General features: G+C 50.3%; 1 protein-coding gene across 3 annotated transcripts; it reads left to right on the top strand.

Moving 5' to 3' along the window:
• The first annotated feature begins 9,174 nt into the window (after window positions 1-9,174).
• On the top strand, window positions 9,175-14,487 carry THY1 (Thy-1 cell surface antigen). 3 transcript variants are annotated; one of them, XM_032428153.1, is made up of 4 exons: window positions 9,175-9,282; window positions 11,511-11,571; window positions 12,059-12,394; window positions 12,964-14,487. In XM_032428153.1, the coding sequence occupies exons 2-4, from the start codon at window positions 11,535-11,537 to the stop codon at window positions 13,074-13,076; spliced, it is 486 nt and encodes a 161-aa protein (XP_032284044.1). In that variant the 5' UTR covers window positions 9,175-9,282; window positions 11,511-11,534; the 3' UTR covers window positions 13,077-14,487. The 3 variants fall into 3 exon arrangements, with proteins under 3 accessions (XP_032284044.1, XP_032284045.1, XP_032284046.1); XM_032428154.1 differs by having other exon boundaries at window positions 9,213-9,372; XM_032428155.1 differs by having other exon boundaries at window positions 9,213-9,411.
• The last annotated feature ends 665 nt before the right edge of the window (window positions 14,488-15,152 follow it).

Genomic DNA, 15,152 nt, shown 5'->3' with positions numbered 1-15,152 from the left:
ATACCAGCAGTATTTCTCACAGAACTAGAACAAAAATCCTAAAATTTTTATGGAACCACAAAAGACCCCAATAGCCAAAGCAATATTGAGAAAAAAGAACAAAGCTGGAGATATCACAGTCTCAGATTTCAAACTTTACTACAAAGCTACAGAAAAAAAAACAGTACAGTACTGGCACAAAAACAGATACACAAATCAATGGAATGGAATAGACAGCCCAGAAATAATCCCACACTTATATTGTCAATTTTTGACAAAGGAGACAAGAAGATACAATGGATAAAAGACAATCTTCGGTAAGTGGTATTGGGAAAACTAGACAGATACATGCAAAAGAATGAAACTGGACCATTTTCTCAAACCATACACAAAAATAAACTATGAGGGTTCTAGAGGGGAGGGAGGTGGAGGATGGGTTAGCCTGGTGATGGCTATTAAAGAGGGCACGTACTGCATGGAGCACTGGGTGTTATATGCAAACAATGAATCATGGAACACTACATCAAAAACTAATGATGTAATGTATGGTGATTAACATAACAATTAAAAAATTTTTTAAATAGATTACAGACCCAAATGTAAAACCTGAAGCCATAAAAATCCTAAAAAAAAAACATAGGCGGTAACCTCTTATACATCAGTCTTAGCAATATTTTTTTGTCTCCTCAGGCATTGGCAATAAAAGCAAAATAAACAATTGGGACTACATCAAACTAAAAAGTTTTTTGTTTTTTTTTTTTTTAATTTTTTTTTTTTTTTAAGATTTTATTTATTTGCGAGAGAGAGAATGAGAGACAGAGAGCATGAGACGGAGGAGGGTCAGAGGGAGAAGCAGACTCCCTGCTGAGCAGGGAGCCTGATGTGGGACTCGATCCCGGGACTCCAGGATCATGACCCGAGCCGAAGGCAGTCGCTTAACCAACTGAGCCACCCAGGCGCCCAAACTAAAAAGCTTTTGCACAGTGAAGAAAACCATCAACAAAATGAAAAGGCAACCTCCTGAATGGGGAAAGATATTTGCAAATGATATATCTGATAAGGAGTTAATATCCAAAATATATAAAGATTTCACACAACTCACCTCCAAAAACAAACAAAAACAGTCAATGTTATTAAAAAATGGCCAGAGAACCTGAATAGACATTTTTCCAAAGAAGACATCATGACCAACAGACACATGAAAAAGATGTTCAACATCACTAATCATCAGGGAAATGTAAATCACAACCACTATGAGATTACCCCACACCAGTCAGAATGGCTAGTATCAAAAAGACAAGAAATAACAAGCACTGGCAAGCACGTGGAGAAAAGGGAACCCTGGTGCACTGTGGGTAGGAATGTAAATCGGTGCAGCCACTATGGAAAACAGTATGGAGGTTCCTCAGTAAATTAAAAACAGAACTACCATATGATCCATCAATTCCACTTCGGGGTATTTACGCAAAGAAAATGAAACACTAACGATATAGGCACCCCTATGTTTATTGCAACTTTACAATAGCCAGGATATGGAGGCAACCTATATGTTCACTGATAGATGATTGGATAAAGACGTAGTAGATGTACACAATGGAATATTACTCAGCCACAAAAAAGAAAGAAACACGGATGGTATCATGCGAAGTGAAATAAGTCAGACAGAGAAAGACAAATACCATAGAATTTCATTTATATGTGGAATCTAAAAAACAAAACAAATGAAAAACCAGAAACAGACATAAATACAGAGAACAAACTAGTAGTTGCCAGAGAAGAGGGAGATGAGGGAATGGGCAAAATAGGTGAAGGGAATTAGGAGGTATAAACTTCCAATTATAAAATAAATAAGTCACAGGGATGAAAAGTAGAGCATAGGGAATACAGTCAACAGTATTGTAATGCCTTTGTATGATGACAGAGGATAACTACACTTACCATGGTGAGTGTTTCATAATGTATGTAATTGTGGGATCACTATGTTGTACACCTGAAACTAATATTACACTGTATGTTACCTGGAATTTAAATAGAACCTTTAAAAAATATGTATGTCAACTATATGCCAGGTAGATGATAGATAGATAGATAGATAGATAGATAGATAGATAGATAGATAGATAGATAGATAAAATTGAGAAGTAACTTCGCGCTGGGGCTCCAGAGAGATACAACAGTAAACAAGACAGACACAGACCCTGACCTCAAGGCAGTGTCTATCATACCACCTTGCTTCCCCAGAAGCAGGCCTCTACCACCCTAGCCTGACTCTGAACACACTACAAGAGTAAAAACAACCTGGGCAGGAGAGGGTCTGCATGGCCCTGTGTTCATCCCCTATTCTGACTGTAGAGTAATCTTTCTAAAGAATGCATCTCTCTGGCCATTTCACACCCTTCCTGTAGACCACCGATGATTCCCAATCACCCACACCCAAACAGACAAGGGCTTTCTTGGAAGGCTCTTCCCCGTTTTTCCAGTGTCCCCTCTCAACATTCACTGCCTCAGACAACTCCAAACTGCCTGCATTTTCCCACACCCACTTTGCTTTTTCTCTATGTCTTTGTTCATACCATCTTCTCTGTCTTAATGCCCTTCCTTCTCTTCATCTGGTTTGTTATCTATTGCTGTGTATCAAACCACTCAGACTAGTAACTAAAGGCAACAACAATTCTGTGAATCAGCAGTTTGGTTAGAGATAGCTGGAACAGTGCATACATATGCTCCAAACTGAGTTGGCTGGGCTCACCCATGCACTGTGGTCAGCTGACAGGTGCACTGGGGCTGGGTGCTCTAAGAGGGGCTCACGCAGTGTCTAGCCATTGGGTGAAGTTGCCAGCTGGAGCATTTCAGCTCAGGTCTCTCCATGGCTAGCCTGGGCTCCTCACAAGCCAAGGGGGTTCCAAGAAGCAAACCCTAATGGGCAAGCACTTATGAAGTCTCTGCCTGTGTCACAGTTGCTGAGGTCACATCTGCTGAGGACTAAAGCATGTCATATAGCTAGCCCAGAATCAGTGTGGAAGAGGTGTGACTCACTGGGGGGCCATTAACGTAGCAATCTAAGAGTCTGCCCTCTACCCTACCTAATGCACACACAGCCTTCCACATGTGAAATTTATTCCTCCTTCCCAAAACACCCAAAATAGTATCCAATCATACACCGGGCTCAAAGTCCATGATCTCACAATGTGCAGCAAGTCTGGAGGTGGCTGAGCCTCCTGGGGTACAACTCCTCACATGCGGCTCCTTTTGATCCAAAGACCTGTGAACTAATGAGACAAGATGTCTGCCCTCCATGTGCCCAGCATATAGTCGTGAAGCAAGCATAGGAGAGCCTCAACAGATACTCCCATTAAAAGAGAGAGAAATAAGGAGGCACATAGTGATCACTGACTCAAAGCAGTTCTGAAATCCAGTCAGATTCTGTTATCAGGACCCTTCCTTTGGAGGCAGGGATTACTTGAATAGAGTACAGTTCTCCTTGGCATCTAGTTACACCTGCTGGGCTCCTGGTTCTGCCCTCTGAGAAGATTTTCTTTTCCATAAGAGAAGGCCTTTGTGAATATTGGCCAGTCTTCTATCCATAGATAGTTGGTGGCCCAGAGGCCTCTTTTCACTTTTTAACTATTTCAGTTCCTTTCAGCCCAAACTCACAGAGTCTTTTCCAAAACAATAATCTTCGAAACTTTATGGTTTTTCTACAAGTATTATTGGGTTCACTTGTTTGCTGGAACGCTCCAAAAGCCACATATATAGTTAATTTCAAGAAGATTCTACTTCAGCTATAAAACAACATCTTTACTATTCTTAGAAAACCTTTTGTTTAACTGAGAAGGTCTACTAGGCACCACCTTAAATCCTCTTGGGGTCTTAACAAAGGTTCTACAATTCATGCCCTTGATTTCATCTTTACCTTTAGGCCAGTTGTTACTTGGGGAATCTGCTGTCTGCTGGAGAGACTGGAAATGAGAACTAGTTTTCCTTTCTAACTCAGCAAACTAGACAGATCCTTATTTAGCTCATCTCTCCATTATAACACCTGACATGCCAGCTGGAAGCACCCAGATGGCACTTTTAACATCTCACCTCTAAATCTCTTAAGCCAAACCCACAAATTCATTAGGCGCACTTTATGCCGGTGGCCTCAACACTATATAATACTCATCAGCCTTGGTCCAAGCAGTTTCCAGCTCCCTTTCCAGGGCACTCACAACTCTTGCTGCCTCTCATTCAAGCCTTCACCCACCACCCAGTTCCAAATGCCACATGTTTGGGCTTTTAAGACAACACCACAATTCTAGGTACCAATTTAGTTATCATATTTGTTTGTTACATATATGTTTGTTACATAACAAACCACTTAAAACAATAGCTTAAAACCACCACCATATTGTTAACCTCATGAATTCTGTGGACAGATTTGTCTCTGTCCCACAACATCTGGGGCCTCGGTTTGAAAATGTGAGCATCTAGGTGGATAACTCAAACAGCTTTGGTGCTAAGATTATCTGGAAGCTTCTTTATCTACATGTCTGGAGCCTGGGTTGAAATGACTCTGAAGGTTAACTTCTCCTGGGACTGTCTACCAAAGTGCCTACATAATGCCTCTCCATGTGACTAGGGCTTCCTTACAGCATGGCCTCAGGACACTCAGGCATTTTATACAGTGGCCATAAGAGGGAGCGTTCCAGCAAACAAAATAAAAGCTACATGGCCTTTTAAGATCTAAATTCAAAAGTCTTGGGGCACCTGGGTGGCTTAGTCGGTTAAGCATCTGCCTTCAGCTCAGGCCATGATCTCAGGGTCCTGGGATCGAGCCCCGTGTTGGGCTCCCTGCTCAGCAAGGAGTCTGCTTCTACCCCTCCCTCGGCCCCTCCCCTCCCCCCGGCTTGTGCACTCTCTCTCAAATAAATAAATAAAATCTTTTTTAAAAATAAATAAATAAATAATCAAAAGTCTTTTAGCATCATTTCTGCCATATTCTATTGACTGAAGCAGTTACCTCCCCATTGAGATTCATGAGGGGACACAGACTTTACTTCTTGATGAAGCGATACCAAAGAATTTGTATCCAGGTTTTAGAACCACTTTAGTAGGCTTACCTGGGATGGTTTATTTCTGTTCTATGTGGCATCAGTTTGGATTACACATGCTTTTGTGATCACTCATGTGGCAGTCAACTGGGGGCTAGGTGATCCTAAATGGTGGTTGATATAAACTGAGGCACCTCAGTTTATATGGCCAAGCCCAGAATAAACGTGGAAGGGAATCACACAAAAGGCATGGGTACCGGGATGCATCATTCATTGGAGACCATTAATGTAACAATCTACCATACCTGGGCAACTCTCGTTCATCTTTAAAGACTCAATTCATATCTCACCTCCCTGTCTGACAGACTGGGTCATCACTTGCCCCTCCTTTGCAGTCCCACAATACTCTATACACATCCTACCATTGCCCTTACCATACTGCTTTCTAACTATCTCTATACCATTTCTGTCTCCACCATTGGACAAGCCTTTGAAGGTAGAGATTGTGCTCTGTTGATCTTTGTAATTCCAGGGTCTAGCCCTGTGCCTAGAACATTGCACCTAGATCAATAATGTCTTTTAATTATTTAATTATACACCCATTGAATAAAGTTTTTAAATAAATGTTGAGGGGCGCCTGGATGGCTCAGTCAGTTGAGCCTCTGACTATTGATTTTGGCTCAGGTCATGATCCCAGGGTCCTGGGAACAAATCCCATGTTTCTCTCCCTCTCCTTCAATCAAACAATCAATCAATCAATCAATAAAATGTCAAATATTATATCTCCATTGGTGCTCTGCCCTCTTGCCCTCTGCCCTGTGTTCTAAGAGATAACTTTTATTCTTTGTCATACTCTCCAACCAAATATGCACTTCTTCAGAGAGTGACCTCACTTGGGGAGTTGACCTCAACTATAGATTAGGAGAGGAAGCAGAGTGTAGAGCCCTTGATTCCAAGATTTTTGAATTTCATAGACTAGTCACGTTTCCAAAGAAATTTGCAGCTCAACAAGAAGTTACCAAATTTCTTTTTTTCTTTTTTTGGCTTTGGACATTAAAAACACACATGCCTTCTACCACCGACTACCGCCACTTCAAAGAAGCAAAGAGATATAACCTTAGCATGAAAGCATAGGCCTTCCCAAGGAAGGGCAGGTATTTGCCATAAGACCACAATTAGCCCCAAATTAGGACTCAACAGTATGTGCTGTCTTGACATGAAAAATCTGGAGCACCTCAACAGCCTAACCACAAGTCCTCCTTCCAACTTAGTTTCTGCTAATAAGTTCCCCTAGCCAATCAACCCTCCTTATCATGGGGATGAGGCACAATTCCTGACTATCTCTGAGTAGTGGGCTTCAGTTCCATGCCAACCCACAGAATTATTCAGCAAGCCAATGCTTAACAAACAAAGCCTACCTCCCATAGCTCCTGGCTCTTCACTCCGCTCCTGTGCAACTTCTGTGTGTGGTGCCCTCCTCTGGGCTGTGAGTATACGTGACTAATAAGCTGCTGTCCATCTCATCTGTCTGGTGTCAGGGGTCATGTGTCCAGCCATCTCCAAAACCCAGGTGTAAAAATCCCTCCCTTATCAACACAGTGAAGAGGAGGTGATCAGAACAAGGGGGCAACCTCACAGCTATATTTAGACTATCCCACACTGTACTTGCTTTTCTTATTCACTACGGACCAGTGAAATCAGTCTAGTAGAAGTCAGAAGGCCCACCCTGGGAGCAGTGGAAAGCACTGTATGTGGAGTCAGGAGATCTAGGATATAGCCAGTCCTAACAGTGCTCCAAAGTATTTGTTGGTCCTTTGACAAATCCTTCCCCTCTTGGACCTCAGTCCGCAGCTATAAAATGATGGGATGGCTTCTGTCACTCTGTGACAGACAACTGCCATACCCTCTAGAGTCCACATTCCCCTCCCCTTCCTGAACTAAAGTGCTTGGGGACCTAGAAAGTAGGCCAGGTCCTCATAACCTTATCAAAATAGCACAGCTAGGTCTTCCATCCAACAACACTCAGAGACTCTGCCCTAGAGTAGGAAATAGCAGCCAGGGTCATGTCTAGCCAGAGCCCAGATATCTTCTGTAGTTAAGAGGCCTCTGGGTATCCACGTGTTCTGCCAAAAAAAAAAAAAAAAAAAGGAACTGTCTCCAGTCCCATCCGTATGTGTGCCTGTGCATATGTGTGTGTGAGAGAGAGAGAGAGAGAGAGAGGAGGGTTAGGCCCCAGCCTAAAGCAACTGTGCTCTAATAGGAAAGACCCCCCCGGACTGACAATCAGAAAGCTGTTAACCAGGAGAGACCACATAAGTGCATTGACAGGGAGGAGGCCAGTGTTTCTGGAATGTAGCCAGAAGATGAATGGGCAAGATGAGGTAGTGGTGAAGGCTGACAGCCAGGAGCCAGGACATCCAGGGCCTTAAAAATCATTGTGCAGACAATGAGAAGCCAGGTGACCTGATCTCTGAAGAGAGACGGTCTTACCAGACCAGCGTTCTGCACTCCCCAGACCCTGGGGAGCTTGTGAAAAGTGCAAACACATGCAGCGTACTGCTAGACAAGGGAGATCCCAGGCAGGCAGGGACAACTGCATTTTTCATAAACCTCCCCCACCCCCCGCCGGAGCTTCTATTGTTTACCCCAGTGAATGGCCCCTAGACTAGACCATCCTCAAAACTCATTCCAATTAAAAAGTCCCATCACTCTGAGTGCCGGGAGGCCACCTAACCTCCCAGGGAGGGAGAGGGAAGTGAATCTCCCACTTGCTAGCCCAGGGATGACTTCCAACAGTAGCACTGCAGTAATGGAAACTGCAGTTAAGGTGCCAGGCTGACTTCTGTGAAGAAATAGGAGAATGGGCAGGCAGATGGCAGGGAGGCAGGGCCAGCCCACAGGATGTCCCAGCCAGAATTCACAAAGAGGCCATGAGGATGCAAATCAAACAAATAAACCTTCGATTAAAAAAATTCACTTCACCTGTGGGTGGGAGAGACAAGTCATTGGCACTGGCCATGAAAAAAAGAAAAAAGATCCAAAGGCTTCTGGTGACTTGAAATTGAATTGATAGGGCTAGGGCGGGTGCCTCACGGGATTAAGAGCCTGGTTTCCTCTATTCCTTTCTAGATGGTCCTGTCTCCTCCCCTTCCCCACAGTTCCACAGTGTCCCCTCCCACTGGGCTGGGATGCAGGGGTGGAGTGCCTCAGCACTGAGGACATTCGGTTCCACAGCCCAGGGTGACTGGCCAGTTCTCCCACTTACTAGCCATTGAAACAGGATGGGGAGTGTGATGGGATGAACCCAGCACATTTTTGTGGGGTCAACACAGCCATGGATGTAATGCGCCTGGCGCAGTGCTCGGTAGAAAACAGTATTCCTTCTCTTGTCTGAAGACTAAACAAGCAGACACAACTCAGGGTCGAGGTGGGGCAGGAGGAGGGGAGGGGAGGGTCAGGAGGAGTATATGAAATCGAGAACATTCTAGCTCTCTGTTCCAGGAGGTGCCAGCCCAGGAACTGAGGGAGACTGAGTGCCCCAGAGCAGAAAGCCCCTGAAGGATCGGGTGTTCTAGGATGGATGAGGGAGTGGGGCAGGGCTCAGGACCAGGAAGGATGGGATGCAGTGCCTGCCTTGCCTCTGAAAGGCTGCTCCAATGTGGAAAAACACCCCACCATCTTCCTTTGGAGAAAGCCTGGAATATTCCAACTCCAAAACTTCTCACTGGAGGCTCCAGGGAGGTGGGCTCCAGCTGAAAAGGAAAGGAGGAGGCGGGAGGAGGCGGGAGGAGGCGGGGCACTGACCAAAGGGGAGGGTTGCTGGCCTGCATCCTCCACTCCTTACCCCTTGGTTTTCCCACAGGCTTCTGAAGCCTAAGTCAGAAGAAAGGGTTAAAGCCTGAAATGGGGAGCAATCATTTCGGGGTTCTGGAAGGCAGCTAGCGTTCCCCGCATTGCCCCACCCTGATCCTCGGGGCCCTGAGCCCTCCTATCCCTGGCCTGGCCGGGCCTGGCAGCCGGAGGGTGAGGTCCGCCTTCTGCGGCAGACGGCCACTCTCCCACATCTATACCGGACCGCCTCCTCCTTCCTCCTCCCGATGCCATCCTTCCTCGCTCCCCACCCCCCCAGGCTCTGATTGGCCGCGTCCCCGGGCCCTCCCCGCTCCTCCACTCCCACCCCTGGTGAAAACTGCGGGCGCGGGCAGGGTGCAGCCACTGGAGGCGGCGGCGCGTCCGGGGGAGGCTACAGCGGCGGAGGACAGGAGCCCAGGTGGGAGCGGGAGCCAGGGCGGGACCCGGGGCGCTGGGAGAGGCCCCAAGCGCCCAGGCAAGCCCTCCCAACCCGAGGCTTCGAGAAAAGGTTCGGGGGCGCCCTGGCAAGGAGCCTCGTCGTGCTTGGGTAGGGGGTCTGCTTCCCAAGTCGGGGGGAGCGGGACGCAACTGCTGCAGGCCAGGGGCCGTGCCGCAGCCCGCCTTTTGCGGAAGGCGCTCCCCGGTTTTCACCCCCTAAGGGGACGGTTGCCTGGGGCTGGGGCGCAGGAGGAGAACCGGGACGAAAAGCGCCAAGGACAGCCTTGGGTTCTGTTCTCCGCGCAGACGTCCCCAAACCTAGCTCGCAAAGACGTGGGGTGGGGGCCGTGACATTGCGGGAGAGAACGGATGACCGAGAGGTGGAGGGAATCTCTGCCCTCCGACCTCGCAGCGGGCTGGGTGCGGGGCGTCAAAGGACAGGGAAACCGCAGTGCCGCGGGCGGGGACTGGAAGGCAGGCAGACGGGGGAGGGGAGAACTGGGAAAGGATGAGAGGGGGAAGGGGGACCTCAATTGGGAGAGAAGACGGGTGGAATACGGAAACGGAATGAGGGTGGGGCTAGTCGAACGGGGGTGGGCGGGTGCGGGGGCTGGAGAGGGAGGGAGTGCAGCATTTCTCTGGGTTCTGGGCTGCGGGGACACCAGGCAGAGGAAATGAAAAAATCTGTGCCTCCCCTGCCGCTCTCTAACCATCCCTTTGGCTCTCCATCCCTCTCCAGCCCCAGCCCCATTTCATCCCCGTTCTAGCCCAGGCTTCCCCTTTTCCCTCCTAGATCTTGAGCTCGCACCGCCGTAACTCAGTGTGTGCGAATCAAAGCCAGATGCTGACCCCCTCTCTTCCCCAGCAGCACCCCCTGGGGACCCTCTCGGTTATATTTCCGAAGAGGGTACCGACTGCCGCTCCTGGGCGCTGCAGGACTCCAGCCTCGCCGGCCGCAGGACAGAGCGCCAGGGGGGCCTTGGATGCAGCCAGCCATACACCCATCAGGGCCCCGTGGGCCCTCCCAGGCGCAAGCCCCTCCTGTGTGGCCTCTCCCTGGCCAGCATCAGTGCGGACAGGCCAGGCTACCTGCTCCGTGACACCAGGACGTTGATCCAGACTAGGCTTTGAAAAAAGGCAGGGCACAGAGCTTAGGCAGGGAGTCTATTGAAGCCAGACTGGAAAACTGCAGGCCCAGGAGGCCTGCCCAGAGAGCTGGACATTTGGAAACATCTTGGTTCCTATGCAATCAGAGAACATATGCAATCAGAGAGCACTGTGTGCCAACTACGGGCCCATCTGGAAGCACCTTAGCCACACAGCCCTTTCTAGAGGAAGGGAATTAACATTTATGGGTCACTCACTATGGAGCAGTCCTAGTGGCAGATGTTAGTCATTCTTCTTAATCCCCATCACAACCCTGTGGGTATCTAAAGTTCCTTCATTCATTCATTCAGGATCTTTTGAGCATCTATTATATGCCAGGAACTGTTTGGGCATTAGGGATTTTCTTCTGAACAAGAAACAGAAAATTCCCCGAATGGGGAGTTCTTGTGTAATGGGTAGAATTTTAGTGTTTCAAGATAAAAAGAGTTCTGGAGATTGCCTGCACAACGATGTGAGTGAATATAACACCACTGAATTGTACACTTAAAAATGATTAAGACAGGGGCACCTGGGTGGAGCAGTCAGTTAAGCCACTGACTCCTGGTTTCAGCGCAGCGTCCTGATCAAGCGCTGGGTCGCACTAGGCAGGGGGCACAGATCTGCTTGAGACTCATTCCCCCTCCCTCTCCCTCTGCTCCTCCTCCCTCCCTTGCACACGTGGTCTCTCTCTCTAAAATAGACAAATCTTTTTAAAAAATGATTAAGGTAGTAAATTTCGCACTAGCTCTACTTTGCCACAATTAGGAAATAGGATGTCCCCGCCTTCCTGAAGGAAAAAGGAAATGGTCAAAATCACTTTACTCCAAGTTTTCCACACAGAGACACACCATCGTACGGTGTGTTCTCCCTCCCTTTACTTTCCCCAAGGGGGGAAGCACCAAGTGGCAGTGTCACGTTCACTGGTAAGTGGGAGGGGAGGACCGCAGAGAGAAGCTGGCATGCCTGCCACGGCCATGTGTCCCAGAGGCCCCCAGCCCTAGCAGTAAGTGTGGGCCCACCTGCCCCATCTCCTGGCTGATTCCTATACTGTCGCACCCCCAGATCAAGGACTGAGCTCCGGGCACCATGAACCCCACCATTGGCTTCGCTCTTTTGTTGACAGGTACTGGGCAAGGGGCAGGGCTGGGATCCCAAGCACCTTGGCTTCTTCCCTTCAGAGAAGCTAGCTTCTTCCTCCCAACCTCAGAAGGGGGAGGTGGTCGAGGAGAGAGGGCTCTTTTTCATCCCTAAATCTGCTGAGTAACCTAGTTCATCTTCTGGCTGCCTGAGGCGGTTTTTGGAAAAAACAGCCCACTGAGTCTGCCCCATACTGAGCTGGAATCTCCAAATGGGAACCGGGAGCCTACATCAACTCCCCAAGATCTCCTGCCCCCCCGGGGATGCCCAAGACTAAAGAAGATGAGGGAAGGAGGCTGGGTCTGCAGCAGAAAAGGGAAGTGGCCCACAGGGACCTCTGGGGTGGGGAGAGGGGCCCAAAGAGCAGACCCTTGTGCCCTCCCTGGCCAGACCATTCTCTCCTATTACTGTGGGTGGGAGGCCCCCTGCTCTGCGGGCCCCCCCAACTCGGGAGTGGGCACCGCTGGTGCCAGTCTTGCAGGGAGTCCGTGGGCAGGAAGTGACCAGCCTGACAGCCTGCCTGGTGGACCAGAGCCTTCGTCTGGACTGCCGCCACGAGAATACCACCACCTCGCCCATCCAGTATGAGTTCAGCCTGACCCGGGAGAAAAAGAAGCACGTGCTCTATGGCACTATGGGGGTGCCTGAGCACTCATACCGCTCCCGAACCAACTTCACCAGCAAGTACAACATCAAGGTCCTCTACTTATCCGGCTTCACCACGAAGGACGAGGGGACGTACACATGTGAACTCCGGCTCTCTGGCCAGCCTCCCGTCACCTCCAGCAAGACTGTCTCTGTGCTCAGAGGTGAGGCAAGCTCCCAACAAGGCCAAGTGAGCTGGGAGAGGGAGGCTAGGGAGGAGAGGGCTGGCTAGGACAGCAGGTAGTCCCCTTGGCCGGGCCAGAGACAAGAGGAGCCCCAGAACCTCTCTCTTCCCCCCGCCCCCCAGCAGCGGCTGCCTGGCGCCCTGGGGAACCACTGCCTACTGTGTGTATGGGGGGAAAGGCTGGGGGGACAGTGAGACAGGCGGAACGGTGTTGCAGACACTTCTACCATGACTGGGCAGATCACCTGGCCTCCCCAATCCTCCTCCACCCCCCCCCAGAAGACAGGAATGACACTAGCTACCTCACCCACAGTTTCCTTTTGAAGATGCTCGATAAAAGATTTGATATGATGTTTGTTCAAGAGCTCAGGAACCTGCAAATGGGAAAAATAGTTGGTTCTCCTAGAGCAGACTGGCCCTGGTTCCAGCTAAGACATCGTGACACCAGCCTGTCCAAGGGAATAGGCCCCAGCTCAGGGCCTGTGCCTGCCTGAATCCCGGTCCCTCTTCATTCCTGCCCTGTCCCTCCCCCCCATTCTCTCTCCACAGACAAACTGGTCAAGTGTGAGGGCATAAGCCTGCTGGCCCAGAACACGTCGGGGCTGCTGATGCTCCTGCTCTCCCTACCTCTCCTGCAGGCCATGGACTTCATCTCCCTGTGATTGCCCAGTCCGGAGACAAGTTGCTGAGCCCCTCCCCGCATCCCTCACACATCTTGAGGAGCAATGGGGACCCCGCCCCTCATAAGGAATCCCACTGCCGCATGCATCACCTACCCGCCCCTCCGCCCCCCCTGCCACCCTCTCCGCACGCCACTGGCTGTCTTTTTTTTTTTTTTTTTTTGTACTCTTGGTGCCAGAGTTGCTTCTGTCTGGTTTATCCTTCTTTTTCTTTGGGAATTTGTGAAAAGGGAAGCCAGGGTTGGGGACGTGATGGAGAGTGAGGGCATGGGAGGGGTAGAAGGATAGAGGGGTCCCAGTCCCAGGAGGACAAGGGGGGTCATCCTTGCCCACCAGGACCAGCAGCCTGGGAGAGACCTGGAGGAGGAGGAGGTGCATCTGGGCCTAGCACATCCCTCAGCAGGCGGGGATGGTGCCCGAAGATGCCGGATGTGAGGGCACTGCCAAGCATCTGGGGCCCATCCCAAGAGGAAAGAACTGAGTGTCTCCAGGAGCATTCTCTGCCACAGCAAGAAGCCGTCCTTTTACCACTGCAGAGGTCCCCTAGGGGCCTTGGGCCTGGTGTGGCCCAGTGAAAAAGCAGATTCTGCCTGGGAGCAGTGCTAATGGAGGGCTGGAGACAGGGTAGAAGAGAGGGTCCATCATCCCTCTCTACCTGATGAAAATAAAATGAAGAGCCTACTGTCCCTCACTGCCTCAGCCAGCAGTTGAGAGGGCGGCAGAGGACCGGCCTCCTCCCAGCCTGTCCCAAGCTCCTACGAGCTTCCAGATCTCTGACCTGGAGGCAGTAAGCCAGGCCAGGTGGAGTCCCAGAGCAGAGGAGAGTTTGGCCCAAGTGTTTGGGAGGCTCTTCTTTCCCTGCCGGCTGGCGGTTGAGCCTTCCGACAGCCCTTTGCCCCACAGGTCTGGCTTCTCGGGGACCTGGGGGATTGGAGGGGGTCTGCGGCAGCCCGTGGAGTGAGACCTGTATGCAGGACATGCCTCAACAGATGGCTTTTCCCAACACCCAGCTCCCCGCCCCCCGCCCACCCCCCCGCAGCTGTACCCTGTCCTGTGACTGTAGAGTGCACCACAGCTTATAGTATCTCACTGAGGACGAAGAGAACTGCACAATAAAACCAAGCCTCTGGAGAATGCCTCCCTGCCTTCCTCTGCTTTGCTCCTCCGTCTGTCCCCAGGCCCGCCTCCCTTCCCCTAGCGGTGCATCTAGGAGCTCGGAACTGCCACCTTGAACTCTCCCTCTTCCCTGCCTTCATCAGCCCTTCCCCTCCCCTGCTGCCCCCGGGTCTGGTTTCTCGGGGACCTGAGGGATTGGGGGGGAGCCCTGCATGCTGGACTTTTCAGAACCATTCTAACATGGTACATTTGCCCCAATAAATGAATGTTCCATCTCCGTTGACTCACCTGGCAGGAACAACAGATGAACTTGCCCATATGTGGCCCAATAGGCTAACAAGTGCTACGGAGTACAGTCTGCTTTCTCTTCTTGGATCTGGTTGTTCTCAGAAACGCCCCCTCAAGTGACATCTGCTAGAGAGAGGGGAGGTACTGGGGCACCGAGAGGAAGCACGGGAGGTGGCACAGTGGCAGCCCACACCATCAAGATGTTAGGACAAGCATCTCCTTAAATCCGACACACGCCTATATCCAGGACTGGGGGAGCGGGGCAGGGGCAGTCTGGGCCTGGCTCCCTCCCCTAAAAGTCAATGAGTAGCATGTGAACATGCAGTCATCCTGGGGGTGCTGGGAGCTAGAATGGGACCACAGGGTGGTCCCAGGGTCCCCCAGAGAGCCTAACCAACTGGCTTTGCCAGGAAATGTGGGAGAAGAGGGTGGAGACCATCCAGAGGCTTACTCATTTGGTATTCCCCACGATGTAGGCTGATTCTGAGCACTTACTTAAAGGCCCAGGCTCTAAATTCATGCCACTGGCTCCCACTTTCCCTGACACCTCCTATCGATGCCCATGCCCTGCCAGTGGCCGTGCAGTGACCACGCCCAAAGATGGCAAGAGGAGCCTACATGTTGGAGAGGGAGCTGCTTGGATCACGGACCATG

Source organism: Phoca vitulina, unplaced genomic scaffold (genome assembly GCF_004348235.1).
Source record: "Phoca vitulina isolate PV1807 unplaced genomic scaffold, GSC_HSeal_1.0 scaffold38, whole genome shotgun sequence".
Lineage (NCBI taxonomy): Eukaryota > Metazoa > Chordata > Mammalia > Carnivora > Phocidae > Phoca > Phoca vitulina.
This window is presented reverse-complemented; position numbering and strand designations above follow the sequence as displayed.